This window comes from Acomys russatus, chromosome X, assembly GCF_903995435.1.
Source record: "Acomys russatus chromosome X, mAcoRus1.1, whole genome shotgun sequence".
Lineage (NCBI taxonomy): Eukaryota > Metazoa > Chordata > Mammalia > Rodentia > Muridae > Acomys > Acomys russatus.
The window spans coordinates 1,228,588-1,245,765 of NC_067169.1; the positions used below are offsets into that span (position 1 = coordinate 1,228,588).

The window sequence follows — 17,178 nt, forward strand, 5'->3', positions numbered from 1 at the left end:
TGTAACCTACATATATAAATACATTTATGTCTATATGTAATGGGTGATCTGAGAGTTAATAATTAAGACGGGAATATAAGAGCTTCTGTTCACCTAGGTCAGGATTATCAAAGAAAGTGAAAGTAGATGATAAATTGCTGCTATTGAAACCGCTGTACTTTGTGCATTTGTTATTAAAAAAATCTGACCCTGTGGAAAAATAGTACCAGAAAAAAAACCCTTTCTTTCTTGTCAAAAACTAGATATAACCAAAGTACACTGTTCTATGGTTTGGTTGAGATACTTGTCCCTAAGCATGGTGGCTTACAACTGTGATCCCAGAGTGTTTCAGAGGCAGGGGCAGCACTGCTACAAGTTTAAGGGAGATCTTGTCCAAAAGCAAATAACAAATATAAACAAGCAAGCATCCCTTACTCTGAATTCCAAATTCACAAGTGAGCATACCCAGCTACAGCTGCTAATAAGAATGTTCTGTCCCCATAAGCCACTACAATTTCAGATCAAATAAAAGACAGCAAAAAACTTCAGGGAGCTGCACCTTCTCCATGGGTGGCAATTCACTCCAGGAGCAACCTCATATCCATGGCTTGAAAACAAAGCCTTGTGAGCCAGGGACAGAACTGGGCTGGGCATGGTAGATAGATATGGCTCATTTCCTTAAGGGACTTGATCTTCCTTATCAATCCTTATACAACTGACATTTATTTCTGGACGAGAAAGCTTTCTTTGCCTAGACCCTGACAAGCTAGGTTTAGGAACAGCATCTCTATCACTCAGCCACGTTCTGAGCACCACTCTTTCCTCTATCAGATGCTACAGTCAGCCATGCTGACACCCTGTCACTCCTAAATGTGCTTTTTTGTTCCAGTTCTCATTTGTACAGAAGCAAAGGGAAGTGCTTTTCATCAAGCGCTCTTAGTGCAGAAACATCTTGACATTAGTTTGTACAAAAATAACTAAAGGACTAAAACCTAATCTGATGAAAAAAAATACTGTGATGATCTCAGGTTATAATACAAAAGTCTTTATGGAACCTGAGGGTTATTTTTATACAAACCATGACAACTATGGGCAATAGATTATACACCCTGCAGTCTTATAAAGGTGCTGCTTGTGAAAGGAAATAAAACCAGACCATTACTAACCACAGACTCATGTGATGACAGATACAGGATGTTCTTATTGGAGAAGATGGATCGTGGACTTGAATGTGCTGCCTTGAGGGCTGTGTACGAATAAAAATGGCTTTACACAATTATTCCAATAATGATAATTTAATGGTTTTTACACTAAAAAAGAATTTATACCTAGGCAGCATTTTATGCTTCGATAGGAATGTAAAATCAAACCATTTAAAAATGGAATTCACAGGCACAGATTTTAATGGATTAATTTATGTCTTCTAAGAACATTTATGTCACAGTAATCAAATTGTTTAAAATAGAGAAAGGAGGTTTGTGTTCCAAGACATAGTTTCTGAACTTGGACCATGACAACTTTAAACAAAAATATTTTCACAAAATTTCATTTTAATCATCTTCTTTTACAAAGCACAATACGTTAAGACTTTTCTAAATACAACTTTAGAAAATGAAGCAAAAAAAAACAAAAAACCAACTCTGTAGATGTCTGGCTGAGTCCATGCTAGATGCAAAGGAATTTTCATTTTTTTAAAAAAAGTGTTAATTCCAAACTTTTCAATATTCTTGATGGGTCCATTTGATCAAGAGTAAAGACGGTGGCTGTTTGGGCAGTGCCTCATCCAGCTCTGTGGCGTACAATCTTCTTGCTGATTGGCCCAATGGACAGTAATAAAGCTGGCTATACCAGCTTATTTCTCTATCATCAATGTGTGTGTGTGTGTGTGTGTGTGTGTGTGTGTGTGTGTGTGTGTATCTGTCTCTCTGTTTATCCATCTCCCTTCCCCCCTCTCTAAAACTCCAAAACAATCCACTGCATCTCTTAGGGGGAGATATCAGCCCTCCTACATTCCATGTTACCAGCGGCCATTGAGGATGCTCTAAACTTTCAATTTAATTGTTAATGACGTCACTCCGGATAAACATCCTATATCATCATTAGGGATTTTCTTGATAAATAAATGAGAAATTGAGACATTAAAAACCTAATCCTCACTGTTGTAGTAGGTGGTAGGAAATCTCTGAAGTCTTCAAGTATAATGCAGAAAGGCTTAGCACAGTGAAGGGGAACAGAAATGCTTTTACACTGCTCAGAGAAACCTTGTACTCCTGCGCCAAACACACTGAGACCATGACTGCCAAAAGGGCAAATATATTCACATATGAGAATGAATAATGATTTCTTTACATATTCCCTTCCTTTAATTGTGTCCCCGTCCATGAAGGTTAGGGCATTAGGTCTCTGTAAATACTTGGAAGGAAGTGATAGCCTCAAGCAGATAGGATAAGTATGCAAGTGAGAACAAGGCATGGGGAGGGAGACAGGAAGAAAAAGAAAGAGACTTTTATTTGTTATATTTTCAATGATGAATAATGTGAGGCTTTCTTTTTTTGCATCATTCCTTCAGTGTCATCAATTCTCATTCTTTGTGATAGTGAGAATCTATTAATATTTAGTAGTTTCACTATAAAATGCAGGAAGTAGACAAAGCAGCAGTTTAGAAACACATCAAACATATTTGGGGACCATTAAAAGACCATCCCCTCCACCTCTACCCCATCAACAGTTTTGCAGTACAGGATGCCCCCATTTTCAGCTAAAGATGAGAAAACAGTTACACAGTCTAAGGCTGTACTATAAAGAGAAAGTTGACAAGCAAACATCAGTTTCATTAGGAAGGGAAAAGCAATTCCATAAATGCAGGAAATATCCAATAGCTACATTTCCACAAGACCCTCCTCCCATTCTCCTGGATATGAGGAGGGGGTTACAGGTGCGCAAGGCAAATAACACTGTGAATACAGATTGAACAATCACACACACACACATACCCCACACACCACACACACACACCCCACACACACACCAGTGCAGGAAATAATCCAACTCCCCCCCTGGTTTCACTTGCATTTTATTTTTATTTATTTTTGCTTTAATAATGCATATTCTGTTCACGCAATAGGTGTAAAAGGCAGGAAGCAGGGGTTTAACTTGGCTGATGATAAAACAATCAAGCTGGAATGACATTTCTAGTTTCATGAACAACCTCAAAGCAGGAGAAACTGAAAAGTCACAGCTGGTACCAAAGAGCAGGCCAGACTTCCCAGCTGTCTCCTCTTAGGACCTTTGGCTATGGTGAGAGAAACTGTGAAGACAGCGGCCTCTAGTGGACAAGGATAAGTGGCTGATTTTTATTTCTTTATTTGGAATCATGGTAGCTGCATCACAAAAGCTCCAATCAAGAGGGTGGTAGAAAGAAGGCACAGATCATTGCAAATACCAGATTTTCTCTTTCTCTTTTTGTAAATATACCATCATATATAAGCTAAATTTCTCTTAGAGTGGTGAGGGTTGGCTGGCAGGGAAAGGGAAGGTCTGGACCTCAAATTGTATATGTAATAAAAGCCTAAAGGGGAATACAAAGCCAGGTGGCATTCGTTCCATGTGCAACAAGTGAGCAAGACACTTGCTTCTGACTAGGTTAGCACAAACACTAGGGGCATCTGTGACAAAACACGGTTTTTAAAAAAAATCATAAAATTATAAAGCCTGTAAACGAATAACCTGAAATTACATTTTATTAATGGAAAATATCATCAAAATAGTACTACTATGGACTAAACTGCCTGAGTTTTCATTTTGCAGGTGATCTCAAGGTAGAAAAGCCTTTAGCACAACTGGCTATAAATCACAACCACTGCCAGAGCCAGGACAACACCATGGGAAAGAGTCTCCTCTTGGATGGAATTTGTGTTGTGCTATCAAGACTTTTGTGCTAATCATTCAAACAGGGACATATTGAGGCAAACCTTTAATCTTTTGGCACAAGATGATTTTGGCTGGGGCAGAAAATTTGAGTCTTGGACTCAGGGTGAATAATGTAACGTTTCAATTATCAAGTCTTCATTTTGATTGAAGAGCTTTCTTTATGTCATTCACTTCCATCTATAAAGAGGAAAAAAACCACAGCAAGCACAGACATCATTAAAAAGCCACATTTAGAGAGGGTGCAAGATAATATACCTTTATTATTGCATGGAAAGGACTCAAGCTGACAATTTTAGGGATGAAATTGGTAAAATGACATCTGAATAAAGAATTGATAACAGTGCCAGAGGAAAAAAAAATAAACCTGAAGACAAGTGCACAGGTACAGTATCCTGACAAATAATGCACCTACTCATTCCTAGGTTCCTAGACTCTAAAGTTTATCAGAAGCTCCAATGATTCTAGATTCCTAGCCAGAGGGTGGAGCAGGCAATCAGGACCATCTGAGAGTGACAGAAGGCAGCTTTGGGTGATCCTGAAGGGTAGGTATAAGCACTCCCAGCATGATGGTGAGCCATCCCTATCCTCTTTTTAAGCAGCATGGGTCCAAACTGAATGAACAGTAAAATTCAGTCTTTGGTCATTTGGAATGATCACTCACAAGATCTCCATCAGTGGCTAGAGGAGGACAGAGCTCAGATGCCACGGAAGGATTAACAAGGCCATTGGGGGAGAAGTCAAAAGTCGAAATGAAACACAATGTGGAGATCTGTGGTCCCTGGAGGGACCACATGATAGGTCCCCACTAGCAACAGAGCCTCCCACATGCCATGTCCTCTGGTACTTAGTATGGATGAGGCATCCTATACCATCATCCTGTAAACTGGAGGGAATGCTTTACAGAGGATTTGTTTAAAACTAAGAGTATGTTGACTCATCTCTTCCTTCCCCAAGACCTTTGGGAGCTCAGGTAAGGATAGAATATAAAGTCTATGTCAATCTGAGACATTCTCATGGCAGCAATCATTTTTTTTCTTTGTTTCCCCTCTTTTCAGACAAGATCTCACTTGGGAGCTCGGGAAACCACTCGATAGCCCAGGGTTATCTGGAACCTGTGATCCTCCTTCCTCACCCTCTCCAGGGCTGGAATTAAAAAGTATGAGCCACCACACCCAACAGCAATAATTTCTTTTCAACTTGGAAGCCTTGACTTTGCCTCCATTCCCAACTGAACCCAGGCCTCACAGACAGCAGAGAGCTAAGGGACCTACCTGAAGCCGAAGTCGGATTTTCTTCTCTTCATCCAGCTCTGACAGTAACTGCTTAATCTCACGTCTGAAAAACAAATACCAATGGAATCAAATCAAAGCCCAGAGTTTCCCAATGAGAGATTAGAAAATCTATTATCGATATGAAATCCATCTGACCTTTTTACAAAGTGTGTGTGAGTGTATATGTGTGCGTGTGTGTATGTGTGTGTGTGTGTGTGTGTGTGCATGTGTGTGCATGCATGATGGGGGCAGGAACATGCATTGGGTGGAGGTCAGAGAACATCTTTTGTAGAGTTGGTTTTCTTCCTATCTTTACATGGGCGCCAAAGATTGAACTCAGTCATCCCTGGTTTGCACTGATGGGTGGTGGGCTGGTTAAGTTTTTGCCAGCTTGATGTAAGAGTCATCTGCAGAGAAAGAACTTCATTTGAGAAAATGCCTCCATTATACTGGCCTGTAGGCAAGTCTGTGGAGTGTTTTTTGATAGGGTCCTGGGTTGTATAAGGAACTGCCTGAGAAAGTCCGTGGGGAATAAGCCACTAAGCAACAGTCTGTAGTTTCTGCCTTGGCTTCCCTTGGTAATAGACTGTAAGGCATATAAACCTTTAATCCTAAGTTAGATTTTGTCATGGTCTTTATTACAGCAATAGAAATCTAGTGAAGACAGGTGGCAAGCCCTTTTACCCACTGAACCATCTCACCACCCCCAAACATACTTTCTTATGATTTCTTTTAGAAAGAACATTTTGCTGTTATTTGGGAGGGAGACACCAAAACACATAGCCTTAGCAATCCCTTAGGCTAAATTTCTCCCAATAGAAGAAGACGGGGAAACTAAAGCCCAGAGTGGTAGTCTGATCTCCCCAATAACTAGACTCAAAACATCCAAGCTCATAATCTGTCATCTTTCTTCTAATTTCTCTTTTGTAACCGGACAGCTGGGTACTTACAGAATAAGTTTCATTGTAGACAATTTGTGTGTTTTTTCATGTTCATGTGTATGTGTAAGTCCTTGTGTGCAAGTACATGTAGAGGCCAGAGGTTGAAGATATCAAGTGTCTTCCTTGATTTCTTTCTACTTCCTTGTTTCAGACAGGGTCTCTTACTAAGCCTGAAGTTTGCTAATTTAGGTAGATTAGCTGGCCAGTAAGACCCAGATCCTCATCTTTGCCTCCCCAGTGCTGGTATTATAGATGCTTTTACATGGATGCTTGAGTTCTGAAGTTAGGTCTTTATGTTGGTATGCTAATCACTTTCTCACCAAGCTATCTCCCTAGACCCATTGAAGGCATCTTGCCACTCCATATATACTTCATTTTTATACAGTACTTAACTTAAAAATAGGTCACTGTTCCGGTTTCACTAATTCTCACAAAATCCTACAGACTGACTTCACCTTGAGATAGACTAACTGAGCCAGGCATGGTGGCACATGCCTTTAATCCCAGCATTCGGGAGGCAAAGGCAGGTGGATGGCTGTGAGTTCGAGGCCAGCGTGGTGTACAAAGCAAGTCCAGGACAGTCAAAGCTACACAGAGAGTTCCTGTCTTGAAAAACAAAACCAACCAACCAACCAACCAAACAAACAAACAAAAAGACAGACTAACTAAACATTAAACACGTGAATTAACAATATAGAAATGACACTCAGGAAGGCAGAGGCAGGTGAATTACTGTGAGTTCCAAGCCAGCTTGGTTGACAAAGTCAGTCCAGGATATCCAAGGCTATGCAAAGAAACCCTGTCTTGAAAACAAACAAACAATAATATAAAAATGAAATCTGAAAAAGGATGAACATAGGGCCTACAGCCTAATTCCTTTTCCAGCTTGAAATGAACAAGCTGAATAATGCTACTCATTCTGCAAAGCTGGGACTCTGTTCTTCTTAAAATTAATTTGTTCATTTATTCACTTTACATCCCCCTCATAGCCTCTCCCTTCTCTCCTCCCCTATTCCTCAGAAAAGGGAAGCCCCCCTCCCCACCCACCCCAGCTCATCATAGGACTCTGTTCTTTGGCTTGGTCTAAGATCTGTATCCACTTCCCTTTTTTTGAGGTAATAGACATGTGTACATTTGTGGAATGGAAAAAAAAAAGACTAGAAACATCACAATGAACACAGAAGCAGTGACAGTGCATCTGTTCAACTCCAGATGAATACCGTGATGGTCCGCTATACTCGACTGTGTCCTATCACTACTTTCAACACTCTGGTTATGTGACATAAACTAGCTGTGATTCATTAGTATAGTTATTTAAGTGCACATTATACATCCATATCTGTATGGTTATCACTTAGGGCTTAGGAAAGCTGTCAATAGTGAGTCCTAAACCAGCAGTCTAATCCCAAGAAAACTTGGCAGGCAGTTTTGTTTTTTGTTTTTGTTATTGTTATTTTTTTGTCTTTTTTTCTTTTTGAGAGACGGTTTCTCTGTGTAGCGTTGGTTGTCCTGCACTCCCTTTGTAGACCACGATGTGCATAAACTCACAGAGATCTGCTTGCCTCTGCCTCCCGAGTGCTAGAAATACAGGAGTATGCCACCATGCCTACTGGCAGGCATAGTCTTAAGTGGGCCATGGTCTAGGAAGAAGAAGTCAGTTGGGGAAGATGGTGTCAAGAAAGCCCTTATGTCTTGAACTAGAGAATATGGGCATCTGTCTTACAAGGAGAAAGGGAAATTCAAAGCAGAGAAGGGAGGTGAGCCTGCCTCTGAAGGCCAAGCACATTTGAGGAAGATAATTGGGACAGATAGGAATTGAATACCATAGGTAAAGTGGCACCAGGGGGAAGATAGAAAATTGGTGGGGACTCACTGACCTTGGGCAGTCTGGCCAGGCTAAGAAAGGCTATGAGACACAGGTATGTGAAGTGTATGTGTGGGGGTATTGACATCCTGAGTTACTAAGTAAGATGTTGGCTGGGGAAGGAGCCTTGTGACCAATTATAGGCTTTAAAGCACAGCTCCATGTGAACTCAGAGACAAGGTCAGGCTATTAGAGTTGTGGGTAGCTTCCAGCCTACTAGCCCCAACAATTGAGTATAAAGTTCCAAAGACCTGGATCCACACAAATAAGATCCTAATATGGCCCTGCTCAGAAGGCTGGAAGTCATAGAACCATGGAGTCATTGTCTTGGCAAAGGACACCTGGATATAGATATGCTCTGGGTACCCAAACCTACAGTTCTAGTGCCACATGGGAACTGGGAACTTTAAAGAGTTTTGGGGAGCCTGGATGGCCTTAGGAAACTCTTCCCAATGTCATCTCACCAGTTTTGCATATTTATTTGATAACTCAGTTTCAGTCAGAAAGTGATTTGAAGAAGCCAAATTCTGCTCTTGTCTAGCCTGAGTGGAACAGAACCTACTTAGACCTACATTGTTCAAAGTTAGTCTCTTGGAATCCTTATCCTAGAGCATGCTAAAGAGTCTCATGATTACATGCATTTGCAAAACTGCATGTGCTGTCTTCTCTCTGTGTCCTCTCAGTGTGTGGGGGAAGATTTCAAAAAGTCCTTCAGGGGCTGGGTGGTGGTTAGACATGCTTTTAATCTCGGCCCTCAGGAGGCAGAGGCAGGTGGATCGCTGTGAGTTTGAGGCCAGCCTGGGCTATAAAGTCCAGGACAGCCAAGGTTACACAAAGAAACCCTGTCTCAGAAAACAACAAACAAACAAAAAAGACAAAAAGTTCTTCAGGGCCCCCCATTCTTGGAAGAGAGGCAACTGTCAGTCAATTCCAGCCCCAGAACCCCCTCCCTTGGGCTGCAGGATTTTGGTAACATCTCTCCCCATGACCCCAGTGAACCTTTGAAACCAAGGTGGCCAAGTGCCCAGGGAGACAGTGACCCATCAGACCCATCAGTTGCCTATGAAGCTACATGCTAGTCTCTCTGCTAAAGTTCCCTGCTCCTGGTCATTCTGGATATATCTATTTTTTAAATGCTCATGAAATACTTCTTTGAGAAGTATTTTGAGAACGATCCTTTCCAGAAAGAGCTAGTTGAGCTTTCAATTGATGGTCTGGGAGCCTTGGGTTCTGCAGGTGCCGCTGACTGCTAATCCTTCTACCAGCCTTCCCACGGTAAACAGCATCTCAGGCAGTCCTGGGGTAGGATCTTTTATTTGTGTTCACAGGCTTTTCTTCCCATTCAAGTGCTCCCTGAGGATAAGAGATGTGAAAGTGTATGTGGGCATGCATGAGGACAGGCCCCTAAGTCTCATGATGAGGCCATCTTCCTGACAGGAAAAAAAAACCTGTGTTTAAAGATTCCCTACATCTTCTTTGATGCAAGTGAGTTTTATCTGCCATCTAAACTAAGACTTTATATTTTCCCCCTAACACAAGAGAAAAAGTTCATGATAAAGATGGTGCAAGAGAGGTGGTGCACACATTAAGAGGATGGGAGTTCAGGTTCTAGCCTACAGCCACCACCTACTCCAGTCTTTGGGGATCGGACAGCTCTGGTCTCTCTGTGATCCCTGTACACAAGTGCACAATGTCTCCTGCCCGCAACACACACATAACTGAAAAAAATTTCAAAAAAATTTTGTTGTTGTTGTTTTGTTTTGTTTTTCGAGACAGGGTTTCTCTGTGTAAGAACCAGTCCTGGCTGTCCTGGATTTGCTTTGTAGACCAGGCTGGCCTCAAACTCAGAGATCTGCCTGCTTCTGCCTCCCTGAGTGCTAGATGTAAAGGCGTGCGCCACCAATGTCTGGCTACGAATTTGTATACGTACTGCTAGTGTTTGGCTCGTGAATGTTCCCCCCAAAGTGCTCGGGTTAAAGGTCTGACCTCCAGCCTGTGATGCCAGTAGGAGGTTATAGACTTTTAGGAGCCTAGGAGAAGACATCTAGATTAGTCCCCTTGCTGACTCTCTTTTGCTTCCTTGCTACCATGAGGTGAGGAAGTGTCCCCTTTAATATGCTTACTGCCATGATGTGTAGCCTCAGCACAGAAGCTCAATTCCCATGAACCAAAATACCCACTCCATTTTCAAAGTTGCTTTTATTTTGTGTGTATGAGTGTTTGCATGCATGAATGTGTGCATACCACATACATGCTTGGTGCCCACAGAGGCCAGAAGAGGACATTAGGTCCCGTGACACTGGAGATACAGATAGTTGTGAGCTGCTATGTGGGTGTTGGAAAATGAACACTGGTGCTCTTGAAGAGCTGTGAGTGATCATAACCTCTGAGCTACATCTCTAGCCCAGAACCTCCCCTTCTTAAAAGTTGATTTTCTTGAAAGTCTGCTACAGTGATGCAAAGCTGGTGAGATGGCCAAGTAGTTAAAGGTGCTTGTTGCTAAGCCTAATAACTTCACATCGTGGAAGGAGAGAACCAACTTCTGAAAGTTGTTCTCTGTCCTCTGTTCATGCACCCACACACACACTAAATGTAATTGGAAAAGTTTTTAAAACACTGATTGACACAGAAATAATACAATTCCTAAGGAATTTTGTTTTCTTTTTACCAGTCTGCTAAGACTCTCTGTCCTTGCAACTGACTCATCCCTTTATATCCTACAGCCAACCTGTGCTCTCTGCCACACAGTGGTCTGAATATAAAACACGCATGTGTGCGTGCACATGTGTGTTTCTACTTCTGGGCAGAGTGAGATTCAAGCTTTCAGAACTGGGCCATGGTTCCCCAGTGGAGAGCTGCCTGGAAGCAGCTGCGAAGGGTCCCTGGCACTCACTTCTGCTGGTCCTTCATGGTCTCAATGATGTTCCTCAGCTCACGGACTTGTGCCTTAAGCTCCTCGACAGCAGTCTGGCTGCTGATGCCAACTGCAGGCTCCATCTTTGGTTTTCCTTCTGTGCTGAAGAGAGATGGAGAACCGGATCTGTGTCCAGCTGTTCCCAAAGAGGATGACATGGGGGAGGATGTCATGGATGATAAAGGAGCTGGCCCACTGCTGCCAGCTGCCATCCCTGGCTTGGGTGGCAGGGATGTCTTGTTGTCCGACACCTGTGAAAAGGGAAGGTGGAGAGGCTTCAGAGCCAGGGATCTGTGTAGGGGCTGCCTCCCTGGCCTGGCTAGTCAAACCTTCCTTCAGTACCCAACCCCACACCTGTCTCCATATACTCTCATTCATTCCCTCATTCGCAAGCCATCTATGGCCACCTTGGTGCAGACAGACCATTGTCCAAGGGCTGCCTATGTGTATTAAATTTCATCTTCTTTCTAGACAAAACAGTTGCGGATTGGTTTCATATACACAGAGAGATGCAAAACTGCTTGCCAGGCTCTACAAACCCTCAAGTAAGCAGACTATTTGCCTGGTCCTTAGCACGCACTGGGGGCCCTGGCAGGCAGACAGACAAGCAATGCATTGCAGCACAGGAAGAAGACTGTACAAGAGGGAGGAAGCACAGAGAGCCCAGGAAACACATCAAAACAGCCACATTCCAGGATGGAAGAAGCAAGCAGCTAACAGTCCATCTTGTCAGAGGGAAGAGACTGTAGGAGAAAGAAGCTATAGGACGAGGGAAGGTCCTAGACAATGGGCTAGAGACCAGGAAGCAAAACCTAGTGGAATCATAGCTCAGATAAAGGGAGGAGAGAAAGCAAGGCTGGCAATGGGGAGAGAAGGGGCTGCTTCGAATGGCTGCACACCCTGTTCATTATTGCTGTGGGGGGTAGAAAAGCCTGAGAGTTGGTGAGTCTGGAGCTGGACAGAACTTCTGAGACCCTGACACAATGCAAGCTAGAAACAATGAGTATCTGACCTAGGTTGTGACCAAGGATAAAGACTATTTTGAGAGATGTGGGTAAGGCAGGTCCATCTAACAAAGGTCATCAGGTATTAGTCCTGGTATTGGAGTGGGAACTGGGTAAGGTCAACGGAGTCCCTGCCCTCATGGGTCAGGCTACGTATTGTCAGGGAGATGAGGGCCTGGATAGAATGCAGAGGGTTTAAAAAAAAAAAAAAGAAACTTGAGACCATAGGAGGGGAGAGAAGAACCAGGCAGAGGTGGACCTTTCATGGAGAAAGGCTCAGATGATCATTTTAGGTTTTGAATTGTAGGAACCTGAAGGATATCTGAAAGGATATGCCTAGTGGGCAGAGCAAGCAACTAGAATAAGACGCTTGGCCAAAGGAAATGCAGGTCATGGATAAGAGAGAGATGTGAAGATGCCCAGTGGTAGAAGCTGGGGGAATTCTAAATCAATGAGGCAAGAAAAGAAAGGAAGAGAGAACTCTTGACAACTGGGAAGAAGTAGTAAGAGAGGAAATGAAGGACCAGTGGAAGGGTGTGGCTTATGGAAATCCCCAGGGAAAATAAAGGTTGAATAGGTATGTCAAGGGGCTTTGAGAGAAAAGGGAACCCACTTGGTAGTACAGGTATGGAGGCAGCGGCCTGAACGGGAGAGACTAGTTGAGGAATGGGCACTGAGACATGCAGCTGAGAATTTGAAGATGCTTTCCATAAACTTGACTGGTGAAGGAAGATGGAGGAGACGGGGGTGTGAACTTATGCAGAAGCTTCATGGAGAGATAGGGTAGAAGAGAGGTTTTTGCTTGCATTCACAGAAGGGTGAGACCCTGAGCTGCATGAGATGCTAGGGGATAGACCTAACGCCTCGTGGATGGACAGGCTTAAGATGGAGAGGTGGGAAAGGCCTGAGGGAGAGGTATCCCCAGGAACACACAGACTGTGAATCAGTCTTGGGTGAGATGGAGTACATGTGCCTGGCAGGCCCAGAGAGGAACCACTAGCAAAGGAGAGTGAGTGGATAGGCAGGTGGGGAGGAGGCAAAGCAGTGGGGATAGGACTTTGGGAGCAGAGTGGGTGAGTGATAGGGTGGAAGCCGAGGATGGTGCTGAAGCTTGGCACAGTAACCATGGGATTTCCTCCAGCAGGAGGAGCTCAGCCGGCCATCCCAGGGAAGATGCCAAGAAGGGGTTCGGCTGGCACGGCAGCAAGGAGGTAGAGTCTGGATTCAGGCTGTGCTAGAGGCAAAGACTGGGCAGACTGTGCCAAAAAGCAGATGGGCCATCATTCCCAGTCTCTGTTCGCCTTTTCTCTGCCAAGTTACCATTGAGGAAAAGCACTCTCTGCTGCCAGGCAGAGCACTCTGCCAGCCCGGGCTTTGTTGTTAGTAGGAGTTGTAGTACGAAGGGAGAGGAGTGGACATTTACAGAGCTGTGACCACACCCTGGACATCAGCTCTACTGATTAGCTGGCCCACACATTGTACCAAGCAGGAAACTGAGGCCTATAGGGAAAACTGCCTGAGTCTTGGATTTAATCACCAGAAGGAATGGGATTCAATTCCCCCCTTTACCAGTTGGGCCCTCAGCCCAGCACTGTGACTGTGGCTTATGGAGTCTGAAGATCTTGTGCTTTTCTCTTGGTTTCTTTGTTGATTATATTATATACTCCAGGCCTCGTGCCTTCTTCCATTTCCCATTCTTCCTGTCTTATCTTTCAAGACCCACCAGTGCCCATGACACTGGCTTCCAGATACTTATTCCAGATCAATAGTTCTTTTGTTATTTTCTGGCTGATGGGCTCTCCGACTAGCCCACTGCAGCTAACACGTATGTTTTTAGTTCCTACCATGGTCTGGGTCACCACACTCCTCAGTCAAATTAGTTCAAGTGGAATTTCCAGAAGGACTGAAATAATACAACCCGACAACTCCAGGGAACTGAAATAGCCTAATGGATAGAGCTGTGCAGATCAGAAACGTGAAAAGGTACTATCCACCAGTAGGTGTCACTGTGGAGACATCTCTGCGATGAACAGGAAACTAAAGTTATGCCTATGGTCATCACAAAACTAAAAAACAAAACTGGTCTGAATCCAATTTCAGCAAATAGAATCCTCTGAAAGGGAAGAATGCCTTGGCTGTGTGTGCAATTAAAATTGATCTGTTAAATTATAGGATCATGTTCCGCTTAATGTATCAGAATTTCAAGAAAATCTGTAATGTAGACTCTTGAATCTATGAGAAGGAAAATCCCATCCAACCTTCAACATCTTTGTGCTAATGATTGTTTCAAATGACTAATGTTTTGTGCTTCTAGATATTAAAATGTTGCTAATGGTCCGAGAAAACAATCCTACTTGATGGTTTTCTTAGTACAAGAAGATGGAATTTTAAAGTCTTCACTTATTTCTAGAAAGATCTGAGTGTCTATAGAATGCTTCCTGTTCAGAGCTTTGTGCAGTAGCTAAGCAATGTTCTTTTGTGGGCGGGACGCTCCCCCAGTGCCTTGTGCATGCTAGGTCAGTGCTCTTCCACTGAGTCACACTTCTGCTCACCACTCCCTTCTGTCCTTTGGGCTCTCTGTCTCTGCCTCTCCAGTCCCTGTGTGTGTGTGTATGTCTCTCTGTGTGTCTCTTTCATTCTTGAGATGGACAGTATTTATTCACTACGTTATCCAGGCTCAAACTCTTGGAATCAAGTGATTCCTCCTGCCTCAGCCTCCCCAGCAGGTGAGACTATTGGTGTTCACAACCACAGTAGTGTTGTTGCTCAGACATAAGTCACTTAAATCAGATTTACCATTCCCTGGGCATGGAGTGAAACTGAAGTGCCTTAGACTATAAATTTACTCTAGAGAACGAACCCAAGTCAACTTTTCCTTTAGAGACCATGTAAGTTTAAAAAAATATAATACATAAGCCGGGCGTGGGAGCACCCATCTGTAATCCCAGGCAGAGGGAGAATCAAGGCAGATCTCTGTGAGTTCAATGCCAGCCTAGTCTATAGAGTGAGTCCAGGACAGCCAAGGCTACACAGAGAAACCCTGTCTCAAAAAATCAAAAACCAAAACAATAGAGGAACCCCCCCCAAAAAAACAATAATACTATTTTTGGCCAGTTTTGAACCTACAAGACAAGGTCTGTGAACAGAGAACACAGCACTTAACATAATCTGTCTAGGAACTCCACTACTTTTGAAGTTGATCAGGTGACAGAAGTGTCTGAGGGCTTTTTTTCCCTTTTTGCAAATGTGACAGTATGAAGAGACGATATGAAACACTCTGTGAGAAATTGGAAAATAAACACCTGAATGTGCAGCTCAGGGACTCTGCAACATGTCACAGGGATTGTGATGACTACAGTAGTCACTGTCACTAAAGAATGACAAACATCCATACTCATTGTCTGTTTATCTATCTTGCTTGGTTTCTAACCCATTGTCAGTACGCTCATGGAGGGGTAGGGACACCTCACCCTGGCTGGTCACTCACTTGGGAAATGGTAACAGTCTTGGAAGTCTTCTTTGACACGTCTATTCCTCTGTTCACAAGCGAAACGTGTTCCTCTTTCTCTTCTTCGGGACTTGGGGAGTCAAAGATATCGGGGCTTGAAAGGGAGGACTGGATAAAGCCAAAAGAAAATGCCTTTGTCAGAATCATTCCTTAGCTGACACAGCGTTGTTTATGTGATGCTGTTTGCTTCTCAGAACAGTCAGCATTTCTATTTGATCTGTCTTTATAGTCTTGTGAGGCAAAAAGGATGGTGTTTATCTTCTTACAACAGATAACCTGCTACCTAGCAGCAGGATGGTAGACCAAGCTCCAAGAAGCTAAATTAGGAACTGCCACTGATGTCCATCAGTCATTTCAACCATGTAACCATCTGTTGTATGGCCTTTTCTAGTCTCTCTTCCCCAAACATTTGTTACTGTGTGCCTTATACTGAGCTGGTAATGCAAACTCAATGATGATATGTGATATATGGTCCCAGCCCTTTCAGGGCTAGTAGTGTGGTAGGAAGTAACCCACATTTGACAGAAGCCTGCCCCATATCCTCCTCTCCTTCATCCCCCTCTGCATCCTAATCCTTGACTCTAGAATTATTATACCTGCTGCACACTGGAGGGCCTTAATGGATACATCTGAGACGAGGCCATTTCTGGAGCCAGGGAGCTGAGAATAATGAGCCTTCTCACAGCCCCGGTACATAGCCCTTCTCACTAGCATAAACTCACCTCTCCTTTGGTATCTGCTGCCAATCTTTGCCCTCATTGCTATGGACAGTAAGGACCCATTCTGGAGTGTATTTGCTAAGGTATATTTCTAGAAAGGCAGCATCATTGGGTAAAACATGGTTTGACACCCCTGCCCTTTCTGCCTCACTGTGAAGTCACTGTGAACACCCCAAATCTGGATGAATGAAGAGCAATTCATCAGAATTCTCTTGGTCACAACTAATTCCTTAGCTAGAATGTCTCATGTTTAGAACAAAACAAATGAAATCAAGATCCCCCGTTGCAAGGATTCTTTTTAAAATGAAGCGTTTTCTAGAAATATACTGGAGCAAGCTCAAATTCACCTCCATTTTCACTCCTTTGCTTTCTACCCTAGTGTAGACAAGTGGCCCTTTTCTGAATTACCATTTGAAAATGGAAAAATTAGGCTCACAAATATTTTTCTTCCTTTTATCCTGTTTATCAAGGCAGAAACTTAACATATTTGGGGGGAACTTTTAAGCCAAGGCTTTGCTTCAAGGGATCTTATTTGTTACTCTTCACTTAATCTGAAAATCTGATTACCTACTCAACCCAATCTTTCTTATTAATCTAGGCTTACCTACTCAACTACCATGCAATACATGGATCCTTTCAAGATTTTATCCAAAAACCTACCTTCTACACAACCCATGTTGCACGAGCTTGCTCTTTAGGGTTTATAAACATAAAAAAGCTCCAATTAGAAAGAAACTACCCTAGGTCAGGGAACCATAACTACTGTTTCCTCAATTATTCCCCCACTGGCTTTGAGGAATATGTCCTTATCCACTAATCCCATTTATAATGAAAAGCCCACAGGTGCTAATTTTAAGAAGGAATAAGAAATTCAGGGTGTACATCCAAATGGGAATGGATAAGAATGAGGAACAAGGATCTGCGCACTCTACATCATTAAAGCACCAAGGCATTCTGTTTTAAGTCCAAGTAAAATCACTCTCTATAAGATGTCAGAGCCGGGTGGTGGTGGCGCATGCCTTTAATCCCAGCACTCGGGAGGCAGAGG

The 17,178-nt window shown here is 43.2% G+C and overlaps 1 protein-coding gene across 16 annotated transcripts in view; it reads right to left on the reverse strand.

Annotated features, from left to right (window-relative positions):
- Positions 1-3,039: 3,039 nt before the first annotated feature.
- Sh3kbp1 (SH3 domain containing kinase binding protein 1) overlaps positions 3,040-17,178 on the reverse strand; it is a 351,985-nt gene continuing 337,846 nt past the window's right edge. For 9 of the 16 annotated variants that reach the window (XM_051141505.1, XM_051141503.1, XM_051141510.1 and 6 more), the window contains 4 exons: positions 15,391-15,519; positions 10,879-11,150; positions 5,181-5,244; positions 3,040-4,086 (listed from right to left, as the gene is read on the reverse strand). In XM_051141505.1, the coding sequence (XP_050997462.1) occupies positions 4,045-4,086; positions 5,181-5,244; positions 10,879-11,150; positions 15,391-15,519 (507 nt within the window). In that variant the 3' untranslated portion in view covers positions 3,040-4,044. The remainder of the gene's footprint in view (positions 4,087-5,180; positions 5,245-10,878; positions 11,151-15,390; positions 15,520-17,178) is intronic. The other 7 variants (XM_051141512.1, XM_051141508.1, XM_051141514.1 and 4 more) reach the window with 1 other exon arrangement.